Below are 24,994 nucleotides of genomic sequence, written 5' to 3' on the forward strand. Positions count from 1 at the left end.
AAATACATATAATATAATGCATTGGTGAACTGTTCCTACTGAATCAGGCCTAAATATCACCCCACAGTGACCACTCAAAATTAGTAGTCTCTGGTTATAAATACTCTATGAGTCTGGTTATAGCTGCTAAGTATTCCAATTTCCCACTTCCAAGTTCCAACTGGCACTGCAGCAGCCGTACTGCCACAATTTACAACTCTGTCAAATTTCCGCAACTTTCAAACTGCTTTCGTCATTAATTCAATATAATATTTAGAAAAGTTGAGGTGAAGTATTCTTAAAAATCTTATTTTTGGCCGTATGTATTATTTTTTTTTAATTACATAAATAAGCCTCAGTAAGTCCGTAGGACATCAGACGAGATTATTAACCCCTTTTACTTCTTAGAACATATGGCCGAAAGTTATTAAATGGTTATACTCAAGTAGTTTAAATTATTGCTGTTATATCACGATTTTAAATATTAACAACTAAGTTTTAATTAAGTACTTTTGTTTTACTGCAGTACTGTTAAATAAATAAACGCGTAGGTACCTAATATTTTACGTGTCTTCGTTCACATGTAATCTATTTTTATAGGAGTAATAATAAATAAATCATTGGTTATTAAATTATAGTGAATTCTTTTATATAATGCAAATGTTTTATTTACGTTTGTACACTAGTTTTAAATTCACTAACAAACTTGTGTTTTTTCAGGTCAGCTTAGTCATGATGAACACTTCAATGTCTGGAAGTGAAGTTCGTCAAGCATATATTGATTTTTTTATCAGCAAGGGTCATAAATATGTTCATTCTGCTTCAACAATACCACTTGATGATCCCACTCTTTTGTTTGCAAATGCTGGAATGAATCAGTTTAAACCAATATTTTTAGGTTCTGTTGATCCAAATTCTGACATGGCAAATTATGTAAGAGTAGTAAATACACAGAAATGTATAAGAGCTGGTGGAAAACACAATGATTTAGATGATGTTGGAAAAGATGTGTACCATCATACATTTTTTGAAATGATGGGAAATTGGTCATTTGGTGATTATTTTAAGAAAGAAATATGTTCTTGGGCATGGGAACTCCTCACTGAAGTTTTGAAATTGCCAGGAGACAGATTGTATGTTACTTACTTTGGAGGAGATAAATCTTCGGGATTAGAACCAGATTTAGAATGTAAAGATATTTGGATTAATCTTGGTCTTCCTGAATCTCATATAATACCTGGAAGTATGAAAGATAACTTTTGGGAAATGGGTGAGACTGGACCGTGTGGACCATGTTCTGAATTACATTATGACAGAATTGGTGGCAGAGAAGCAGCTCATCTTGTTAATATGGATGACCCTGATGTTCTGGAAATTTGGAATTTAGTGTTTATACAATTTAACCGAGAAAAGAATGGTGAGTTAAAATTATTACCCAAAAAGCATATTGATTGTGGTCTTGGTTTAGAAAGATTAGTGTCAGTCATCCAAAATAAAAGAGCAAATTATGATACTGATTTGTTTATGCCTTTGTTCAAGGCTATTGAAAATGGAACTAAGGTAAGGTCATATTCTGGAAAAGTTGGGGAAGAAGATACTGATGGAATAGACATGGCTTACAGAGTGCTAGCTGATCATGCAAGGACATTAACCATAGCCCTGTCTGACGGAGGATATCCTGATAATACTGGTAGAGGTTATGTTTTACGGAGAATTTTAAGAAGAGCAGTACGTTATGCATCTGAAAAACTAAATGCTAAACCAGGGTTCTTTGCAACATTGGTCAGAACCGTTGTCGAAATTTTAGGAGATGTATTTCCTGAAATCAAAAAGAATCCAGAAGCTGTAATGCAGATTATAAATGAAGAAGAAGTACAATTTTTAAAAACTCTTACTCGTGGAAGAAATTTACTAAATAGAACAATTGAGAAACTCAATGATTCTAAAGTGGTACCTGGTGATGTAGCGTGGAGAATGTATGACACCTATGGTTTTCCTATTGATTTAACTTGTTTAATGTGTGAAGAAAAAGGGTTAACAATTGATATGGATGCTTACGAAAAAGCTAAAAAAGAGTCCCAATTATCTTCTCAAGGTAAAGCAGCTGGTCAGGATGATTTATTAGCTCTGGATATACATGCCATAAGTTATCTTAAAGATACTGGTATATCACCTACAAATGACTCACTAAAGTATAATTATGTACCTACTACAACGGAAGCAGAAGCTATATATGAATTTAAGCCTTGTTCTGGCAATGTTGTGGCTTTGCGAAAGAATAAAGAATTTGTGAATGAAGTTAAGTCTGGTGATGAATGTGGTGTTTTGCTAGATCAGACTAACTTTTATGCAGAACAAGGTGGTCAAATTTATGATGAAGGTTATATGGTTAAAGTAGCTGATGATAGTGTTGAATTTTCTGTTAAAAATGTTCAAGTTAAAGGTGGTTATGTTTTACACATAGGTAAAATAGAAGGCATATTAAGAGTTGGTGATACTTTATCACTTCACATTGACACAGAAAGACGAAGACTTATCATGAATAATCATACAGGAACTCATGTATTGAACAATGTTCTTAGAAAAGTTCTTGGCAATGATGCTGATCAACGTGGGTCTCTAGTAATGCCTGATCGTCTCCGATTTGATTTCACTAACAAAGGCCCTATGACCACAAAACAAATAAAAGAAGCAGAAGACCAAGTTAAAACCATAATAAATAATAACAAAAAGGTCTATGCTAAATACACTAAACTCAGTGATGCTAAGAAAATCAATGGTTTGAGGGCTATGTTTGATGAACAATATCCAGATCCTGTAAGAGTAGTTTCAGTAGGGATTCCTGTTGAAGATTTGGAAGACAATCCTGAGGGGCCTAATGGGTTTGAAACCTCAATTGAATTTTGTGGAGGATCTCATTTACATCAAACTGGGCATATTGGTGACTATGTTATAGTTAGTGAAGAAGGAATTGCTAAAGGTATTCGTAGAATAGTGGCTCTAACAGGACCAGAAGCATTGAAAGCTATAAATAAAATGAGTATTTTAGAAAATGAAGTAAATGATATTACTAATCAAATTCAAGAACAGAGGTCAGTGCTTAATCAAAAAGAAGCTGTTAAGAAAATTGTAGATCTTACAAATGAAATTTCTCAAGCACAGATATCTTACTGGAAAAAGGAGGAAATGAGAACAATGCTAAAGAATTTAAAAAAACAACTTGATGATAAAGAAAGAGCTAGTAAAACTGCTACAATTAATCTTGTTGCAGAAAAAGCTAAAGAAATGTGCTTAAATGAAAAGTCCTCTGTGATTGTGGCAGAATTGAAAGCTTATGGCAACACTAAGGCCCTAGATGGTGCACTTAAACAAGTGAAGCAAATTCTCCCAAACACTGCAGCAATGTTCTTTTCAGTTGACGATGATACTAATAAAATATACTGCTTAGCAGTGGTTCCTAAAAACTTGGTTGAACAGGGACTTCTTGCTTCAGAATGGGTGCAATCAGTTGTTGGAATTATGAATGGAAAAGGTGGAGGAAAAGCTGAATCTGCTCAAGCATCAGGTTCAAATGTTTCTTGTCTTAATGATGCTATTAAAGCTGCTCGTGATTATGCAACTACAAAAGTGTCAGATTCTTAGTTAAATATGTATCTATTTGAAATATTAAGTTATTGTTTTATACTTGAAAAACTATTCATTAAGAATATTTTATTTTGTTTTCCATGGTAATATTAAAGTCTACAATAAAATTGTTAAGCAAATTGAGGTCTTTAATATTGATACAGATGTAATTAATTGGCTAAGAACCTTCGCAGAAAACGTAACATGCAATATATAACACGCTTGCCTATTTTTGAATAATAAAAATAATAGTTTAAATAGGGTTTTTGAATAAAATTACTTATGAACAAGAAATAGTGAAGATTTCATTTTTCAAAACAAGTCAATCCAACATCATACGCCGAAGATTTATATTTACTAACTGTTTCATTAACTTGTGCTTTAAGTTGCAGTCTAAACTTTCTATACAAATACAAAATTTTGGGAAAGAATACCAAAAGATATTTTTGTCATTTTATTGAACTTTATAGAAGAACTTTAAATACAGTTCAAACAAAATATATCTTAATATACAACTGATAATACACTAATGATATCTACATAATAATTAAAAAATAACCGTTAAAACAAAATATTTCTTACAACATTTGGTTGGTCTTTTGACTGCACCAAATTCATTGGTATAAATGCCTCTTTAGGAGGAATGGTGCAATTAATTTATGGTGATAAAATTTATATTACATTTACTAATACTAGTGAATAAATCACTCCTGACCGAAACCCTCCGTTTCTTCGATCGCAAAGTTTAACTTTTCGCACAACTGTTCGTAGCTTTTGTAGGGAGGCAAGTCCAGGCGGTTGAAGCAAGTGTGTGATCGAGGCAGCCAAGTGTCCTTGCCGACCTAAAACATATATATTTATTAGACCATATACTTTAATTAATTTACAAAGAACTATAATAACTTAAGAAATTTACCAATTCGACTATGTAATTCAATATATGTCAACAGAAGTAGGTATCACAGAGTAAGAGATATTTAATTACAATATGTGATAGCCATTTATTTGGTTTTCTGGTATGAATTAATTAGGAAAAAAACTGTATTAGGAAATAAATTACCTTCTCTATACAAAATCGTTGAGGTCCATTAGATCCCATGAGCTCTGCGAAACCGCCTACGGGAACTCGACACGTGCCTGTTACGAACTGAAGTAGTCTTGCGCGCTTTTCGTTATCCATTTGTCGAACAAACTAAAGTAATGAAAAATAGAAATAATTTATTGAATTTAAAAATAAAATACGGAGGGAAGACTCACTTATAAATTAAACTAATACTAAGAACAAATGTATTATAAGTGTGTACTATAAATAGTTTCATATGGGAAAATCAGGCTAAATAAAAATAATTGGGAAATTATTTCATCTTTTTCGTAAAATCTGAGAAAAAGACTTTCAAATATATCCACTGTATCTAATAAAACTTTTTAATTGTCTATGAATTATAAAGTCGAATTCATGAATGGCTAGAATTACGCTTTATAATATTTAGACCTTGCGTTAATGTGTCATTGAATTTTTTTTTAAATTAATTTCTTATATATCTACGGAAACGAGTCCTTTGGTGAAACAATAGATTTCAACTTGATTCACAGAATCAGATATAATCTCATCAGAATTGAAATATGACATACCTGCCAGAACCAGGCGACCTGTTTGCTAGTGCGCGTGTAATGGCGGTAAATGGTGTTCCGTTGCCAATCGTCTACATCAACTTCTTGCATACCGCACAGCATAAGCTCCAACTCGCGCTCGTCGAAGTATTTTAGCCATTCCAGGGGAACCACCTGTGTTAAAATTATCCAACATTACCTCAATTAATGATTACTACACCTGTATTTAAAAAAAAAAAACTAAATTATATCACATAGAATTAGAAACTCGAACATATGCGTAAAAAAATCAACGTTTTAAAATTAAAATTTTATTGTATTTGAATTTACCAACATCTATTCAGTAACTTTTATAATAATAAATAATTTTAAATAATCGGATATAATCCGACTTAGAGAATAGTCGAGTTATACTTGATATAAATTTAGATCAATATGACATAGTTTTCGAGAAATTTGTAAACAAGCGATGTTTACAAAAGCTAGCACACGTGTGCTAGACGTGTGTCAGTAGACATAATACTTATATATTATCCAATTCGAACAATATCACAAACAACTAATTACCTCCTTTTTGTAATTGGTTAAAAAAGTAAACTTCTATGTCACCTTCATTTCAATTTTATATATAAAAGAATATTTAAATTTAATATTAGTTTCTAAGCAGTATTTAACCTGTGGAGTTATCTTAATACCCTTGACTTGTATCCTATTTACATATCTTATTATAGAGACTTGTTGTACCCTTGACAAAACATAGGTACAAATAATTAACTAGAAAATAAATGCTTAAATAAATTTTATGGTTTTTAATATATTTTAGCTTTACTTAAATTACCTATTTGCCATAAAATAATGACCTATACTATAGTGGACACTCTATATAACGACATTGAACGCGCAGTGCATTTTATGGGGTTATAGAGTTGTCGTTAAATGGAGAGGAGAAAGTCATAATAGAAAATACTTTTTAGTCGTGGTCAATAACAGTATATACGTGCAAGCAATCCCAATTTGTAAACAAAAGAACGAAGTTCTTATACAGTTCGTATGCATAATGCCGACAGACAGACAGAAGAGTTTATTGCGGGCTAGGATTATAAAGTGACTAAAGAACGTACACAGCTGCGCAGTTTTTACTAATTTTAGCAACATAAAAAGGTTTATTATCAATTGTTGTCGTTATTGAGAGGGGGTAATGCTATGTACACTATAATTGTATGGAAGACAAGCTAAACCAACCAAAGCCAATGATTTCGAAGCTTTAGGGAGTTCGTCGTTAAATCGAAGGACGTTACATATAAGTTTTTCGTTTTCCATACCTCATTAAATCCATCTAAGAATGCCGTTGTTTGTTCCTCTATTCCTCTTGACATACGCCACTGAGTAACTAATTGTAGGTACTGCTCCTTATTTGCCTATAAAATAAAATAAAAATCTATTTATATACTACGATGATCATGGTTTATACACACGATTAAATGTATAACACGTTTAAAATTATTAATTAAGACTGCTGAACACTTTCGTGCATTGTAGTATACACCCTATATTTCTTTAAAAAAAACCACCCAAAAACATGTTAATTGATAAAAAAAATACTTTACTTGTAAGATCGCTGAGAATAGTTACACTAATTATTACAACTGTTACAAGACTTGATAAATTTCTAGAAACCAAGGACTCAGTGAGGAAGGTTGACGAGGAATTATTCGAATTAGTCTTAGAAACCTCTTAGGTTTGGGCCTCAGACTATTTATTCCGTGACCTTTTAGGTATAAGGGGCCGTTTATTGGCCCCTCTTGTCAGCAAAATTAAGCAAATCTCTCAAAAATCCATAGTACACAAACGTAGCTTATTGTAGGAATCCTCTAACATGCATTTCGTTTTCAAGCATAGGAAATTACTGTTGACGTAATCTCCAAATAAGAAAGTAAAAGACCCCCCCTCCTATAGTGCTTATATAATACTTGAATGGCCCCTAAGGCATGCCGTGTGCCATAAATACGCATATAGCCAGAAAAACCATCGAACCAACGACCTCAGGGGTATAATTTTTATAACAAAATCTCACCTCAGTAACACGCTCCTTATCACCCGCAGGTTTTAACTCGTGATGTATAACTTGTCCGAGTACCTCAAAATCAACACTGAACCACATCTCAAGTCCACATTCATCTATATCATTATCCTTGATCCACACCAAGGAGTTATAAAATTCCGGATCGATGGACTCGATGTCCTTCATAGTCAGCTTCTTATTCAGCATCCGCTTGTAGAATGGCATCGTGAAGCCGGAGTATATAAATCTTCCGTGGTATAAGGCCATAGCTATGAACCGTCCTATGAACTTGAAGTAGAGAAGATGGTCGGGGTTGACGTAACTAGCTGGGTTTATTTGAAGGCTGTAGTTGTTTTTGTTCGCGTATTCGAAGAGACAGTACATGGGATTTAGGACTTCGTGCGAAAGGAGGAAGAACCATTCTCGGCTGACGCCTCCGTAGTCTAAGCCTTCCTCGCCGCGGAATATTATGTACAAGCGACGTCTTAACTCATATGCGGGTAGCCTCATTATCTGAAATTATTAAATATTACTAAATCTTTGGAAGAGTAACGTAACCTATTCGACGAATTCAAAAAAAAAATATTCATATGGGCGGATTAAGAACTTATTATGTATTTTAATATGAAAAATAATTTAAGTTTCAAAAGTAAAAATTTCCTCTTGTATTTGTTTATTAAACTGTGGTTGTTATATCGTAGGATTTCACTAATCCGTTTGTTATACGAAATAATTGTAGTTAATTAATACTGGCTCTGTATAGAAAAAACTTTCCCAATTTATTAATTTTTTATCTATTTACCTGGTGATAGGAATCTTCAAACAGCGTCTGCCGTGACAGAGTAATCTTAATATGGCTGGGCAAAGCGTTACTCTGACAGAGATAACGGAACTGGCTGAGCTTCCATCGGAACGAACGCTCATACGCTCGCGGCACTCCGTATGCACCCTAGAAATATATACATACTATATACTCGATTTTATGTAAAACATCATACATTGATACACTTTGTAGTATTACACCCCCTTTAACAACCAAATATGACATACATATCTTTATAAAGCATTACCTAATATTTGTTAAGTACTTAGTTGCCTAAATTGATAAAAATTGCAGCGGTGTACAGGTACGGTTACATTAATTTTATTGGAATTACTATATAATTAGATATAAACAATCTAGGTGAGATCACATATTCTTGTAGATAAAGCAAATAAAATTTAATAAGTACTCTCAAATATGCGCTGGCAACTTGTAATTGTATTCAAAAACGATCCTCAAATTCTCCTGAAAAGCTTCCTAAAATCCAGAGTCCGGCTTTTCAAGATATGTATGTTGTAATCGCTTTGGGAAATCGTTCAGTTTAAAGTTATTCTAAAGTTAAAGAGGCAGCCAAGGGATGATTTTAACATCTCCTTAGCCTAAGGCTATAATAGGCCCACGATGGAAATTCCTACAAACCTGTGGTCCCTTAGGCGCTCCGGGCCTGGGGTCCTGAAAGGTGGTAGTCCTAGTGTTGTGGTCAACGAAATATCGCGTCCCTTCTTCAGTAAACCGGATTTCCCAACCAGCCGGTAAAGCCTCTTCTAAAGCGCTTATTTCTTGCCCCTATACAATTTTATCAGATTTCAATAGTTATATAACATTTTGGTCGAAAAAATTAATCAAACTAAGTTTCTTGCGATCTACCAAACGGAGCATCTTACTAGCTTATTTTACTAAATAAATTCACCTCATTTGTATATTTTCATTACAGCGTAAACTCAATTTGTTAGAAAGAGACGAATTTACATAATTAATCCTTATTAATTAAAACCCCCTTGGGTTAGACAAAGTATACGGTCCTAATCGATTACGATTGCATACGAAAAAAACGTTTAATGGAATTACAGACGAACATAGATATTTTTACTATGGCCTACATACACAATCGATTAGTGTTGGCCGAGTATTTCCAACGTGCTCATCCCTGTCGTCGTAGGTTCGATTCCCGGCTGTGCACCAATGGACTTACTGTCTATGTGGCACTTTGTACGGCGAAGTAAAACATCGTGAGGAAATCGGCATGCCTTAGACCCACAAAGTGGACGGTGAGTGTCAGGCACAGAAGGTGATGACGAAACAGACATCTCCCAGACCTTGCAAAGGTTGTAGCGCCATTGGTAATATATACACAATCTATAATATAAACCAGCCAGTCAACCACTAACCATACATTGCATGTGATAAAAATTTGCTCAGTAATTAATAAGAGATATCTGATTAGATATATGGCCCCTTACCTGTGTCCGTGGATCTTCCCATTGCGTGGTACGGTTCTTATGATTCACAAAGTATACTCGTCCATCTGGTTGTACGCGTCTCTCCCATCCCGCTGGCAAAGCGCCGAGGCCGTCTTCGCTCGCTTGACTCGTGCTAGCCGTCGCGCTAGTGCTCACATTTGCGTTGCTGCTTCCGCTAGTACTGGGTGGTGGGGCTGCCACGTTCGTGCTGCTTCCTGTAATTATTTGCAAGACTAACAAAAAGCATTTATAGTCTAAACACATGCAAACATCATCTCGAAATATGCTTTATGTTAAAGATATAATTCACAATATGTTGTCTATACAAATCAATAGTCGGAATATACTGAGTCAGGCCATAAATACTGTTACAATAATTGCAAATTAACAAAATATTACATTTGAATTTGGAATCTGTCATTTTTATATGATTGTTCATTGCGTTTTCTCATTTTGGCGCCAATACATTGTACAATTTTTTTGCGATATTAAAATGGAGTGTGGTTATAAAGAGAACCGAATCGCTGTGATTGCATTACACAAAGTAGGTATGGAGCCAAATGCAATTTTTAAAACTCTCCATACGCTTGGTATTAGTAAAATGTTTGTGTACCGGGCTATTACTAGGTTCAACGAGACCGCCTCTGTTTGTGACAGAAAAAGATCTGGCCGTCCACGTAGTGTTAGTACGAAAAAGGTGGTCAAAGTAGTAAAGGAAAGAATTCGAAGAAATCCTGGCCGAAAGCAAAAGATTTAGGATTATGATTTATGGTCAGTTTTAGAGACTACGGCTCGCTCTAAACGCCATGATAATTTGAAGTCTCTAAGACAACTAGGTTGTGTTTTTTTTATAGCAGTTTTAGGAACACAGTTATATACCTTCATTTGTTATAAATTAGTCTATTTTTAACAAAGGACTAATATATATCCATATTATATTATATAATAGTATACATATTATAAAGAGTGGTGGAAAGATTATTACCAAAACTTCGCGTGCGTTTTACTACCTTGATTCGAAAAGTGTCAGTAAATGTAAAAAAGTGACTTACATGAATAAATAAATTGTGTAAATAGCTTGTCAAAAAAGAGTAATTTGTAAGTCAACATTGCAATGTTTAATAAATAAGGATGTTATGGTTAAATTAACGAATGAAGAATTCGTACTGTAAACAATTTTGTGATGGTATACTTTGGTATTTTTTGCGTCACACACACACACACACATATATATATATATATGTCACCGATAATCATGTAATCAATAATAATAAATTAATTCGTTCGTCTTTGAAGTTTTTTCGCAAATCAATAAAGGCACTATTTTTCTTTAAAAAAAAAAACAACAAGAGTTTTTAACATTCACATTAATGTCGATTGGTAGGAATTGAATCTAGGGGCTATAGGGTTAGGGCCTTAAGGTTCTAAGTTTCGGTATTATTATAAATTTATTTATTTGACGTATACCTGTAGCTTCCTGTTCATGGTCCTGATTGGGCGGATGCGGTGGATGCGGGTGCGGGTAAAGGAATCTCTGGTTACCCTGGGCGACCACGTGTCTTCTCTCCCCGCGCCAATGCTGGAATCTGGCCAATCTCTCCGTATCCGGTCGTTGCCAAGTCGTAGTACGCGTGTTATGGTCTACGTAGTATACTCGACCACGTCCGTCTCTTCGGACCTCCCAACCGGTGGGCAAGGGTTGGGGACGCTCCCAGGAGGTCGAACGGGTGTTGTGGTCTACATAGTATCTGTTAAAGATACAATAAATATATTATGACGTAATGCGTTAAGCATCAATTTCTCGTATGTAAATGGCGGTTTGTTAGTTCGGAAAGAAAGATTGATGTGCATTTATTACAAAAATTATATTATAGTTATCTACCATGTTTGTGAAACGAGAATATGTCGTTGATGAGGCGAGAAGCTGACTTTCACCTCCGACAAGGCCAAGCTAACAAGAATCATACATTTGATTGTTTTCTTTATTATAAATGTAAAGTTCGTAATAAATCGAAACTATAATCGTAGGTATAATACATAATTTTCATAAAGCGCTGGGAATTTGATAACAATAATTTAATGGTCATAAACATTGATAAAAAACAACTACATATATGCCTAACATTAAACCATATTTACAGGAAAACTTCAGAATAAACAACGTAATCATGTTTTTATGTCAGTTTTACCCAGAGCTTTATTTGTTTTTCCTTTTATTAATTATTATATAATCTAATCTGCTCAGTGAGTTTGTTCCAAACAAATTCCTTCCAGGGTTCGGTTTCAAGCGAAATCATAAGTTTGTACAGGAATGTTACTAGTTAATAAAACATTTACTAAGCAGACTGAAATATGCCTTTCCCATGACTCACTACACCATGGGATTCTACGAAAACATAATGCCTCAACTTGTTATCTCAAGTGTTATTTACCTTCTTCCATAGACGTCATATCGCATTTCCCACCCTGGAGGTAATGGTTCTTCTGGGGTGGTGTTGGCTGTCGTAGGTTGAGCCTGGGGGGCCGGGTGCACCGGAAGAACTGAGTGCGTGGGCGGAGGCTCTGACTCGTGGGATGGCCCCGCCCCGTCCGAAGTGTTCACTGCCCCGTTAATGTGCGGAGGAGGTCCCGGAGGTGGCTAATTCAATAGGAGAAAAATATATATAATTGTGATAAAGTTGTGTAATTAAATTATTACAATAAAATAATGAAAATATGATTTTATTTCTTTTAATCAAAAATGTTTTTGCGCTTTAAAAACTCTCTTTATTCTTGACAATTGTAAAACTGTTATGTTGCTTTTTAATTCAACACGTGACAACGTTAATTTTAATTCTATTGCTTTAGTTAATAATTTAGTTAAACATTGTGTTTTTCACGGTGAAATAATAATAATAAAATAAGGAAAAATTCCAAGCCATAACTAACCGCAAGCAAAATGTTTCTATATGCCCGAACAGTGTAAATAAAATTGAGGTCAAATATATATATATTACTGTTCTGTTGTGGTAAAGGGACACAAAATCATGAGGATGGCAACATTGCTATTTTCGGTAACACTTTTTCCTCAAATTTTGTACATTTCTCAAAAAAATTCAACGATATTAGAACAATTTTTCAGTAAGCAATCACTGATTTAGGGAAATCTTATGTCTGTGCCAAGACAGAGTAAAAATTCATGGGAAAAAATAAATTTAATGTAATGAAAATATCAATTACAAAAATTACAGTCTACTTACCCTTAAGTTTGGTGGCCGTGCCATAGACCTTATTGATTCTAATGTAGTACGTAATCTGTTTCTGGCTCGTACACCATCATTTAATGGACTTCTAGCACTCAGCTGTTCACCATACAATTCATGAGTTTGGCTCAACACTGCCGGCTCCACTCTTAGCCCATCAAGAAGTAGTACCAATTCAGCAGATTTTACTTCTGTGTTTGAAGTTGAGTTATCCTGCGATACAGTTTTCATTAAATCTGAAAGGTAGAACATGTAGTTTCATGAGAAGTCAGTTATAACTATTATGTCTTCAAATTTCTGTGCCCTAAATGATTTTTTGGCATAGGTTGAACCTAGGATGTTGGCTTATATGCAAAGCAAGTAGCTAGAATTAAGGTTATTTTATTTTTAAGGAAGGTAAAAAAATTGTTTCTTAAATACACAAAATTTACAGTACAATTGATTATTTACAGAACTAAATTGGAAAATTTTGTTTTTTTATAGACAAATATAAACTTTTATTATAACAAATGACCCAATTATGCGATCTTGCAGGCAAAGACAAGAACATAAAATATCTGAATTTCTCATAACTGCCCTTAATCTTATATCTGTGTTCTACATGCCATATAATAAAGTGTTGATTTTTTTTCTTTCACTTCTAATTACTATGACTTATTGATAATAAAATACATAATTAGCTACATTCTAATAAAAATGCTAACTATAACACATAAGTGCTCAACCAGCTCATTTTGTAATAAAATTTAAAAAAAAAATTAAATTTATTTCAAAAAGACAAATTTTGTGCAACACAAACAAGATTGTAATCAGTAGATTGAATGAATTAAAAAAATACCTATTGTCATCTCCACATTTTCAATTTTCCCATTGAAGTACAAGAGGACTTTTAGGAAATTTACTCTCTTTTCTCCAAGGATATGGTCTTTTCTAAAACTATGGTGATCCGCCAATCGAAATGTTATTTTCGATAGTGGTGTCACCAGCACTGTGAATTCTTCTTTCCATTTTGGATGTAGTGTGTTCTTAATAACTTCAGTCTTCCTTGAAATGTTATCATCTATGATAACCTGTAGATAGGGATTTGGTTTAAATAGGCCAGTGCTTCTTATATTTGCAGATTCAACTGAAACAAGAAACACCAACATTTTCAATAATGAACCAATGTACATTATTGTTATATTTCTGTGCTGATAATTGTACAGAGATATTAGGTGCTGGAAATTACATCACAAAGAGTATTATTGTCCCAGAAAGTTTAGAAAATCAGTAAGCAGGCCCATATAGTTCTCAATTTGTATAAAATTTGCTGCCATTTTGTAAAAAATTAATTTATTAGATTATTACCCTGGTAAATATTAAACAATAATTTGAAATTATCTTTATATATATTCTATATATGCTGAAAGCTATTTAATAATGTTACCTGTCAAACTCAATTGATGATATGTAGAGAGAGAAGTGGGAGCTGCAAGTGGCTGACTGGTTTCAGACATAATGGAATGTTTATTTCATACTGTTTCATAAATTCCACATTTTAAGAGCACTGAATACCTGCAATATGCCAATCATTATGTGTTAAAAGGTATCAAACTGAGATTTAACTGCATATTAATAACAATACACTTGGAAATATATCAAGGTTATGTAAATAAATAATCATTAAATTATTATATATCTTATCAGCCCAAAGAATAAGCATGAATAATATATTATGTATAACATAGTCTTATATAAAAATATATAGTATACACTTAAAATTTTGTGATAAAAAAGGACATGAAATAGTAGTCAAGAGAATTTTAAATTGCTTGAATAGAAGCTGATTGAATATGCCTTGGCTTTAATTATGTATAAAGAACGATATTACTTTAAAAATGATAAGAAATTTTAATTCTAAAAATTATGTATTTTGCAAAAGGCTGATAGCCTTTATCAGCATAAAGTTATAATTGGCTAAATCGATACTATATATAATTGCAAGAAACAGCAGTTTATAATATTGTAACTATACACGTATTTTATTTGGCTTCATATTTCACCTTATTTGCAAGCACAATAGATAAATGTACACTAAATATTTATAATAATTCCTTACCGAGAATAATTGTGACGATTGCATAAAATCTTTTAGATTAGGTCATTATCGTTCTCCCTTATCAAATTGTCTGAAAGGAAATGAACATCGAACAATATCGTGAGCACCGTAAGCACTTAAAAATTAACAAAAACAGTCTTCTCTCTACATTTCATTCAAGTTGTAAAGTTCTTACTTGCCAATTATTAACATTTTTATAAAATTTATTATTTTAACAATAATAAACAAAAAATTATTCTAAATTAATAAATTAGTCACAAGTTGATACTTGATTTTTTACAGTTTACCATAGACTGCGAGAAACGTCAAACATACTATCTACAAATAACTACGTTTGTTAAATGTCCAACTTTCAAATGAGTTAAAAAACTTTAAAAAGTTATTGCATAAAATTTAACTACACTGTCTATCATTACCTTTATAAATAATATTTAAGGTTTTCCATCTTAGTTTTCAATATTTTGATTTATATTGTAATCAGTATCTGGTATGTCAAACCCAGCACAATTCTAATTTTTAAACACTATTGTACATAATATGTGATTATGCTCAGTTTGTTTTTGTTGAATGACCATGTTCTGTGGGGTTCAATGTTTTATAAAAAGTCTGTGGTGACTGTAATTTCAATTATTTTTATTGATTATTTTTCCTTGGAGTTCAATCTTTACATCCCTAATAATAACTATATTACATAAATATTAAAATCCCATTTACTAAGAATTGGGATTTTAAATGATTAAAAGAGTTCAAATGTGAAAGGTATACCAAATAATATCGATACCTATTGCCCAAAAACATTTTAGCAATCGTTGTGTTTTTGCTTTCAAGTTCCAACAGCTGGTTTAAAATGAATAAATTCTATTTGATGAATGTCCAGTCTGCATTTTCTTTACAATAATCTTTGCCTTCAGTTTTGGTTGCTGTTGTTTTTTGCATAGCGTTTATATTCCATAATGTTGCAAAAGAAGGTTGCACCATAATATATGTGTTTTATATACCAATTACCATACATCATAAAATTTGGTTTTAATAATATTCTTTCTTGTTGTTTCTCATTAATGCTATAGAATATTGTATTTCTCTATAAAATTATGCCACACAAATACAACTTGATGCTGTAACAATTATGTGATTAATATAGCTTTGTGTCTATTCATTTTAAACAAGATTATGTTGTTATAGCTGACAAAATTTACAATGAGTCCTGTGGAGAGTGTACCTGTAGCAGTATTGCATCATGTGGATGAATATGTTGAATTATTATATGATGATATTCCTGAAAAAATTAAAGGATCAGCTTTAATCTTACAGCTTGCTAGAAATCCTGAAAATCTAGTGGAATTAGCTAGAAATGGTAGTATTTACTTTAAATATTATCATATAGTAGTTAAAAGTTACTTTTGCTAATTCAGTTCTCTAGAACTTAATTGGGGTTTTCTTATGTTAGGATTTGTTCAAAAACCATATCCTCATTTATTAATATTTAAGTTTTTGTTTGTTTTTTAGAAGCATTGCTAAGTGCTCTATCAAGAGTATTAAGGGAAGAATGGAAACGAAGTATTGAGTTGAGTACAAATATTGTGTACACATTTTTTTGTTTCTCAACATATATTGAATTTCACTCAGTTATTATACAATACAAGATTGGCTCATTATGTATGGATGTAGTTGATTATGAGCTAAAAAGGTATGACCAATGGAAAGAAAAAGTGGAAGGAAAGAAGACAGCACTTACACCTGATAAGGTAATGCTACATTAAATAAGAGTATTATTCAAACTCAAAATAACTTTATTCCTATAGATAACCAAGTACACTTATGAATGTTCACATTTGTCAACAGCAAAGATATTAAATTGATTCTAAATTTATATTTACTACCAGTTTGCAAGTGAAGGTTTGTAGAGCAGGCAAAAATAACCACCACACTTTTTAATCACCAAGTTTTCAGTCATTCAAATTGTAGCAAACAGGAGCAAACAATCCCAAGGATTAGAATCATTTAAATTATTGTCAAATTCTCAAAAAGCTTTATTGATTAATTTACATTTAACAAGAGTTTTTAATTTATTCACCGATAAGTCTCTAATTTCTCTTGAGAGTTCCTTGTAAAACGAATACAATTTTCATATAAGAAAATATATTACTGTTAATAATTAAGATATAAAAAAAGTCATATCCATAGTTTTGGAAAATTCACCCAGTCCTGGATAAGAGGGTCAAACTATTCTCTTCTTACTTTGTGAAAGAATAGCACATGTACATACATTTTACTTTTTTTTCTGCTTAAGAATGAACTACCAAAAAGTCGTATACCAGAACCGAAGAGGCGTCCAAAGTCAGGAACATGGGCTGTTGCTGATGTAAACCTTCAAAAGTCTCGAATATTAGTATCAAGCTATCACGAAGACCTTTGCAATGCTACTGATGATGTCTTATCGAAAATTGATGAAGAGCAATTGAAAAGAAAACTTAAAGCACTGTCAAAGAGACAAGAACAATTACTGCGCGTTGCTTTTTATATGCTTCTAAATATAGCTGATAATGTGAAGGTTGAAGACAAAATGCATAAGAAAGATATTGTTGGCTTACTGATTGGAGCCATGGAACGGCATTCAAATATAGACTTGTTGATTCTGATTGTTTCCTTCTTGCAAAAACTTTCGATTTTTATTGAGAATAAAAATTCAATGGCCAATAGGGGTATTATAGATAAATTAGCCCCACTTTTGGACTCACCTAATGCCGATCTAGTCAATGTCACATTAAAGCTACTATTTAATTTGACTTTTGATACGAAATTGCGAAATAAAATGATTAAGTTGAACATGTTGCCGAAGTTTATTCAATTTACAAGTAAGTAATAAGATACGCTAAGAATATAATAATTCATGCATAATCCTAAACATAAAGAGCAGTGTTTTTTTATTTTAATAAAAATAAATGTATTTAAAATTTAAGGTGACGATAAACAGATAACATTGGCAATGAAGATATTATACCATCTAAGTATGGATGACCGTGTTAAAGTCATGTTTACTCAATCTGATTGTGTTAAACTGGTATGTATAGATACTTATACTATTCGCAAGTCGATATTTATTTCGAAAAGCTAACTTAACAGAGAGGGTAGGAAAGTTATGTGATATCGCCGTCCAAGAACACTCCTTGTAAAAGTCAGTCCAGGATTATCTAAATTATTAGGCTTTCCATTGCTTAGACTAATCCTAGAAAAGTAATACGAAGTTTTTTTTTTACATTCGATATACGAATCCAGTTGTCAACAGTTGACAGATATGCTGCTGTTAAACGTCAACAGTGACACAAGCGCCGATGAGCCGAGTAGCACTGACGTTCTGTTGGCGCTTTGTGTAAACCTTGCTTGGAATGAGCGCGCCGCTCACCAAATGACCTCTGAGGGAAGATTGCGTGAGCTTCTAGCAAGAGCTTTTAGACATCGAAATGCGATGCTCATGAAACTTGTGAGGAATCTTTCACATCACGCAGTGAATAAGCCGATGTTTGTTGTAAGTATAATATTATTTGTTTATTTAAAAAACATTGGCGTGTTTTGTGATATTATTTTATTACATTACGAGGTGATCAGTTTTCAATGCCATCGTGATACGAGCAAGATTAATTGCGTATATAGAGAACTGGACTTTGGTGCACTACCCTTATACGAACGCGTTACCTCGCGGGTCTAGGGCGCAATATCATGCTACTAGACCACAGCTGCTCGTTATTTGGAAATAGAAAATACGAACAATATAAAAATAAAATAACTGGCTGTCCAGCTAGAAATTATATGTGTTTGGGTAACCAGTTCGTCCCTTTATTTACTAATAAGTTACATCGTTTTGTTCTATACGGCAGCATGCAGGCAATTACTGCTTATTTTTAACGAAAATACCTTGATTATATACATATATCTTACGCATCATATATATCTAATTAGACACTAATACAAAAAAATATAAAACTACAAATAAAATTGTTATATATATATTTGAGTTTCCATTCAAACTAAATTCGTCAATGCTCCTCTGTAATATCCAATAACGAAAAGTACCCGAAGTTTTTAATTTTTGTGTCTCGCGATCACTAGTTTGCAACTTCAGCGCTATGATGAAAGAACTACGTCAAATCGGGTACAACACAATATTGAAATTGGAATCATGGTTGTATGTTAGAATATCAGCGCGGATCAGTGATCACAGCTTCCTGTTTAATCCAAACATACTTTTATTTGAGGTGCAAATCTAGGAGAGCAAATAGCTAACGTACAAACAATGTATAATATTCTTTAAAAATAAGTAAAACTAAGAAAATAACAGGTAAATTTTAATGTAAAAAGTTAATATTGGGTGAGGGTGTCTCTTCTGAAAACTGGTGTTCTGGAAAGAAAAACACGTAATCACAATTAATTCAAATAATTAAAAATATTACAGGAGTTCGTAGGCGATGTATCAGGCGCTGTAACTAGTGAAGAGGCGCCTGAAGATTTTGTTATAGAATGTTTGGGCACACTTAGTAATATTCTTAACCCGAATAATAACATTGATGTGTATGCCGTGGTCGAAAGATATAACTTGATTCCGTACATCCTGAAGGTGTTAGATCCAGGTAAACAATTGATTGATTGATTATCTTGCTTAGATCATATAGAACCCTAACATAGACTATACGATACGATATTAAAGCTTTGCCTATTTGACTCATATATTATAAAAAAGTCATGATGTCATAAATTATAAAAAAGATAGCTAGAAGATATTTTTGCATAATTTTAATAAGATAATCTTACCCATTATTGCAATTGTCCTTTCATTATTGAATATTAAAGTAATTTTTTAATACATTAAAAAAAAATGTTGAAATTATATGTTTAGGCGAGCAATGTGAAGCCGAGATGGTATTGGGCGGTGTCGTCCTAGCGGGCGCTGTGTGCGCAGACGAACGATGCGCTAGTGCTATCGCTGCGGCAGGAGGAGGTCACGCGCTCGTCACCGCCTTACGACACCGACAGGTATGAAATGATATTTGGGATCTTGTTCATATGTATATTTCAAAGTGATTCAGTGATCTACTAAAATATTTAATTTGAACCAGCGGTTTAACAGATTCATAAAAAAATTATCAGTATAATTATTTTCTTTTAAGTACTGTTTCGTCTGCTTTTATTAAACTGTGTTTACGCTATGATGAAGAGAGACAGAGACAGTTCGTTATTAAATTCTTTAGTTCAGACGCTGCAATAATATTTATTTTTATTAATCAATTTAACAGGCGGACGACGAGCACGTCCTTCAAACGGTATTCGCATTTCGTCAAATGTTGTCTCATCCTCGCGCGGCTGAAAACCTTGTTACTAGCACTGGTAAGTTTAAATGCCATAGTAAACTTTTAAAAGCAAATCTCGCAACTTAGTTCTTCTACAGTAAAAAGTTGTGAGATGCATGAAGTATTAAGTTAATTAACTACCTAAGTAACTAACCTATGGATATCAATATTAAAACTCAATCAATAACAAATTTTTAAATAACATAATAATAAATAATCGAAAATAGCCTGCGCCGTATCGAGATGCGGATCGTTTTTTTAATGTAATGGGAGGCAAACGGGCAGGACGTTCTCCTGATGTTAAATGATACCGCCGCCCATGGACACTAATTTTTCCAGAAGGCTCGCAAGTGTGTTGTCGTTTTTTGCTTGACTTGTCGCCTTTTATCCAATAGGCTCTAATAATTTCAAATAGCTATTTGTTACTTCATCGTGTATATATATATATATATATATATATATATATATAATACGATTCATATTGTTGTGTTGTTACGTTATAAATTTCGTAGTTATATTTATAAGACATTTTGTTGAAATGGGAGGCTCGGGGCGGCTTTACTGTATGTTTCCTCAAACTAAAATTGAGTATATTGTACCTAAGATTTTTGCAAGTGATTCATTTTTGATTCTTAACTTTAAAAATGTAGTATCTCTATAACTTTAAAATTAATGGAAATAATATTAACGTGACAGAATGGGAATTGGACAAGTCTCTTTAAAATACTCCCCAAGTCTAAAAACTACACGTCTATGTATGTAGTCCATTATTTTATTTAAAAAAAGTTTCTACTATTAATTTTCTGGGGATAGCCACCAACTGCCACAAGACTTCTCGCCTCGGCACTGATTTATAGGGCTCCTTATATAAACATTTTCTATCGAATTTTTTTGATCTATGTATAATGCTTTTCAGAAGCGCCAGCCTACCTAATTGATCTAATGCAAGACAAAAATGTCGAAATACGAAAAATGTGCGATTCCTGCCTCGATATTATATCGCAAATGCAAAATGAATGGGCAGCCAGAATTAAGGTAATATTACTTTATATTGAAATCATTTCACATATATATTAATGATTTATTAGAATTAATCAAATGTTGAAGCTATGCTCTATATATTATTACTATTACTATATTTATTTTGCGATTAGTTAGTGACTTGAGCGCGCATTACTGAAGTCTAAGGTTTCAACCCCGGCTATGCACTATGGACTTTCTATGTTCACCATTAACACTCGCTCGTACGTTGAAGGAAAATATCGTGAGGTCGGCATGGCATGTCTTAGACACCCTTTGCCTGAGTCGACAGCGTGTGTCAGGCGCAGACTGATCGCCTACTTGCTTATTTGAAAATTTGATCATGAATTAGATATATATCTTAGGTCAAGACCAAATGTTGTAGCGTGACTGGTGTTCATGTCGCAGTAAAGTAGTTAAATTAGAGAGTTAATTGAATCTCTAGATAGTTAATTAAATATCGATATTCAATCAAGTGGCTAGCATTTTTATTTAAACAAAACAGCGTCGAAAACGATTGACTATCTGTCTGACCGAAAGCCAGCGTGTTGATTAACAATGTAAAACAAGACTCCGCCATGATTATTTCATTTGTTATTGTTATTTCGGTGTGATCGTGAAGAACTGAGAGCTTGGAAATTCCGTGTTTTGCTTTATTGTAAATGGTTAGGTTATGTTAGTCTTGTTGCCTAGGAAGGTTTAGGAAACTCGTTAAACGTTTCGTTCACTCACTTGGCGTAACTTTAGCGACTTGATTGAATATCGATTTTTAATTAAATGTCAGAAAATTCACAAGAATAATAAATTAATTTTTTTATACGTCCGTCAATTTATAAAAAAAATTGGTTTAGCAAAAAAATAATTTATGATATATAGAAATTAAACGACTCATTTCTCTTGAAGCTAATATGAATAAAAATATTGTTATATCTATGCAGGTGGAAAGATTCCGTTGCCACAATGGCCAATGGCTTTCCGTAGTGGAGACGCTGGGAGCGGAGGGTGGGTCAGGAGATGCGGCAGATGAGTTACCGCCCTATCTATCCGCCGAATATCTAACCACTCACCGCCTTACTACTTCAGGTTAGCATACTCCGTGTTATAATGCATGCATGTATTTCGTAAGAAATCAGTTTGTCTACCGTACACCGGTCGTAGAGGCAGAATTTAGTAAGAAATCAGTTTGTCTACCGTACACCGGTCGTAGAGGCAGAATTTAGTAAGAAATCAGTTTGTCTACCGTACACCGGTCGTAGAGGCAGAATTTAGTAAGAAATCAGTTTGTCTACCGTACACCGGTCGTAGAGGCAGAATTTAGTAAGAAATCAGTTTGTCTACCGTACATCATCGGACGTAGAGGCAGACTACGAAATTCCTATATCACCTCGACGTTCGTATTTCTAAAACTCCAAACGATATTTAAACCAATTTTTGTCGCGCATCACCACTAACTTAATATCAGTTGAGGTTCTTGATCGGTTGGCTCCTGTACTATAAAAAAATCAAGTATTTTTTGGTTTTTTTAACCATGAAACTTAAGGATATTGTTACATTGCAGTCAACCCGTAACAATATAAACAGAAGTACATCTACACTTGTAATAGAAATTAGTCGAAGTCGATTAATGTTTTTTTTCTTTAGAACTATTTGTAGGCTAATTTATCAGACTTAATTGTCAGCCTCTTTCTCGAATAGTTCTCTATCTATTAGGTCAGCGACTTCTTGTATTGGTGATATTCAGATACAGAAGGAGTGGGGTAACACTGAAGTATTAAGTGTCTAAAATATGTTGGATTGTATGGCAGTCATGGTTCTGAATCTTATTCTAAGCATAAAATAACCTAATATTTCACTTGTTAATTACCTAGCATACTTCTCCCTACAAGGACTGTCGTGTACGGCTGTTCCATAGGCTCCTCGCTCCCTTCCCCTATTATATAAAAAAATACATGCAAATAAGAGTCAAGTTTTTTATAAATTAAAAAAGAAAAAGTTAATCAACGTGTGTTATTTTGGTAGAATTAAATGACAGTATTGGTTTTCGACGTTGTTTACATTTTGTTTTAGATTCTCAAGCATCTCTGAACGATGACACTGACAGCTTTTCTGGTGAAGATTATAATAGAGCAAATAGCCGGTAAGAATTTCATATTTTTTAATTGACTTCGAATTTGTACAATTCGATAATAATTTTTTATGTAAATTTTAAATGATTCTTCTCTGTAAAATATATAATTCATAAGTCTTGTCAACGTTGATTATAAAATTCTAATGTGCGCGAAAGTATTGGTAAAGACCGATAGAAGAACGTAATTTCAATAGCTTACTGCTAATACATATATGATATTGTCTAATAGGGTTGGATTTTCATGAGATTTATTAGTATGAAATAGAAACACCGTTGGCCGTATTTTGTATGTGATTGTGAAAATGTGTTAAATTTATTAATAATATGATTTTTTATATTTTTTACCTAATCCTGCATAATGACGACAATTTGTATGATTTATTGACAGAAATACTCAAGACGGCCATTCTGACGATCTCGGTATATCTGATTCGATGTGTGGAAAATCATTGGACGATGACGCGCAGTTTTCGAAGAACACTAATGTTTTTTCTTAAAAAAAAAATCGTATTTAACCCCTCACTTACTAAATATAATGTTAGCTAAACACCAATGAAATCATAGCAAAATGGCCTCTCAGAGCCACTAGTAGTTGTACTTTTGTAATAATAATATACTAATAATTATAAAAAAAAATAAAAAATACCGCTGCTGAATATTAAAAAGAAAAAAAAGGTTCGATATTTTGTGTAGAGTATAAAACATTTCTTTCATAAATAACGGTGGAAAATAACACTTTGAAAACAATCATATATGCATTACAGTGATTATAAAGTTTCGTGAACCATAATTCTTCATTCATGGGTTCCTGATTTTTATCACGCTTTTCATAGTTATGTTATTAGTTTATGAACTAATAATTTCATAATTTTCTGTATATTCTTTGCAGATTTTTTGCATTATGTAAAATTATTGCTTTACCTGGAAAATAACTTACCAGGCATTAGATGATGATCGTATTAGTAGAAATCAGTATTTTTAATGATTTCTCATTTCTAATGTCTGTAATTTATATTAAGAAATTATAGTCTATTCTAATGCCACATATTATACGTACTACATGTTTATACTAATTGATTAATAAACTTAATGAAATACAATAAAATTTGCAAAAAAATAAAACAAGTGTTTAACAATCCTTTATAATTGTGATATTAGTTTTTTTAAGTTTAGTATATTGTTTACCAAATTGTTATTATTTTTTATTGTAATTAACATTACTAGTTACCACCGTAATTGTTCTCAAAATGGTACGTGTAAAAGAAGCGACTATTAAACAAGATTAAACAATTATATGTCCGTTTTCAGTCAACCTATTACTGATAGGTTATACTAACGCTGTGCAATTTATACACTAATTTAGTAAAAGTTTAACGTGACTATTTGTATTTTTTGTGCCCTATAATCGTGGCTTCAGCATGGGACGCTCAGCCCTGAGGACATAGGTTCAATCCCCGGCTGTGCACCAATGGATTTACTTTCTATGTGCGCATTTAACATTAGCTCCAACGGTGAAGGAAAACATCGTCAGGAAACCGACTTGCCTTAGACCCAAAAAGTCGACGGTGTGCGTCAAGCACAGAAGGCTGATCACCTACTTGCCTA

The 24,994-nt window shown here is 32.9% G+C and overlaps 3 protein-coding genes across 5 annotated transcripts; 2 read left to right on the forward strand and 1 right to left on the reverse strand.

The window, feature by feature from the left end:
- The first annotated feature begins 126 nt into the window (after positions 1–126).
- LOC123712371 (alanine--tRNA ligase, cytoplasmic) lies at positions 127–3,676 on the forward strand. 3 transcript variants are annotated; one of them, XM_045665412.1, is made up of 2 exons: positions 127–298; positions 700–3,676. In XM_045665412.1, exon 2 carries the CDS (start codon positions 712–714, stop codon positions 3,619–3,621), a length of 2,910 nt encoding a protein of 969 aa, XP_045521368.1. In that variant the 5' UTR covers positions 127–298; positions 700–711; the 3' UTR covers positions 3,622–3,676. The 3 variants fall into 3 exon arrangements, with proteins under 3 accessions (XP_045521368.1, XP_045521369.1, XP_045521370.1); XM_045665413.1 differs by having other exon boundaries at positions 127–266; XM_045665414.1 differs by lacking the exon at positions 127–298 and adding an exon at positions 503–526.
- On the reverse strand, positions 3,676–15,103 carry LOC123712373 (E3 ubiquitin-protein ligase Su(dx)). The gene is made up of 15 exons (XM_045665415.1): positions 15,075–15,103; positions 14,900–14,969; positions 14,228–14,355; positions 13,640–13,927; positions 12,799–13,037; positions 11,992–12,197; positions 11,027–11,307; positions 9,560–9,774; positions 8,739–8,885; positions 8,079–8,225; positions 7,289–7,789; positions 6,537–6,632; positions 5,236–5,388; positions 4,664–4,795; positions 3,676–4,445 (listed from the first exon to the last, which is right to left on the reverse strand). The coding sequence occupies exons 3-15, from the start codon at positions 14,295–14,297 to the stop codon at positions 4,308–4,310; spliced, it is 2,613 nt and encodes an 870-aa protein (XP_045521371.1). The 5' UTR covers positions 14,298–14,355; positions 14,900–14,969; positions 15,075–15,103; the 3' UTR covers positions 3,676–4,307.
- A 414-nt stretch (positions 15,104–15,517) lies between these two features.
- LOC123712594 (kinesin-associated protein 3) lies at positions 15,518–24,768 on the forward strand. Its single transcript, XM_045665780.1, has 13 exons — positions 15,518–15,658; positions 16,082–16,253; positions 16,406–16,644; positions 17,190–17,754; positions 17,860–17,960; positions 18,186–18,425; positions 19,350–19,524; positions 19,791–19,927; positions 20,188–20,278; positions 21,158–21,276; positions 22,200–22,344; positions 23,329–23,398; positions 23,778–24,768. The coding sequence occupies exons 2-13, from the start codon at positions 16,097–16,099 to the stop codon at positions 23,884–23,886; spliced, it is 2,148 nt and encodes a 715-aa protein (XP_045521736.1). The 5' UTR covers positions 15,518–15,658; positions 16,082–16,096; the 3' UTR covers positions 23,887–24,768.
- The last annotated feature ends 226 nt before the right edge of the window (positions 24,769–24,994 follow it).

This window comes from Pieris brassicae, chromosome 7, assembly GCF_905147105.1.
Source record: "Pieris brassicae chromosome 7, ilPieBrab1.1, whole genome shotgun sequence".
Classification (NCBI taxonomy): domain Eukaryota; kingdom Metazoa; phylum Arthropoda; class Insecta; order Lepidoptera; family Pieridae; genus Pieris; species Pieris brassicae.

Excerpts from the sequence above, each read along its gene's own strand:
- LOC123712371 (XM_045665412.1), top strand. The coding sequence starts at position 712 with ATGATGAACACTTCAATGTCTGGAAGTGAAGTTCGTCAAGCATATATT.
- LOC123712373 (XM_045665415.1), bottom strand. The coding sequence starts at position 14,297 with ATGTCTGAAACCAGTCAGCCACTTGCAGCTCCCACTTCTCTCTCTACA. Across the intron at positions 12,198-12,798 it reads CACGGCCACCAAACTTAAGG|CCACCTCCGGGACCTCCTCC; the intron begins GTAAGTAGACTG and ends CTATTGAATTAG. Across the intron at positions 7,790-8,078 it reads TTGAAGATTCCTATCACCAG|ATAATGAGGCTACCCGCATA; the intron begins GTAAATAGATAA and ends TAATAATTTCAG.
- LOC123712594 (XM_045665780.1), top strand. The coding sequence starts at position 16,097 with ATGAGTCCTGTGGAGAGTGTACCTGTAGCAGTATTGCATCATGTGGAT. Across the intron at positions 19,525-19,790 it reads CCTGAAGGTGTTAGATCCAG|GCGAGCAATGTGAAGCCGAG; the intron begins GTAAACAATTGA and ends TTATATGTTTAG. Across the intron at positions 21,277-22,199 it reads AATGGGCAGCCAGAATTAAG|GTGGAAAGATTCCGTTGCCA; the intron begins GTAATATTACTT and ends ATATCTATGCAG.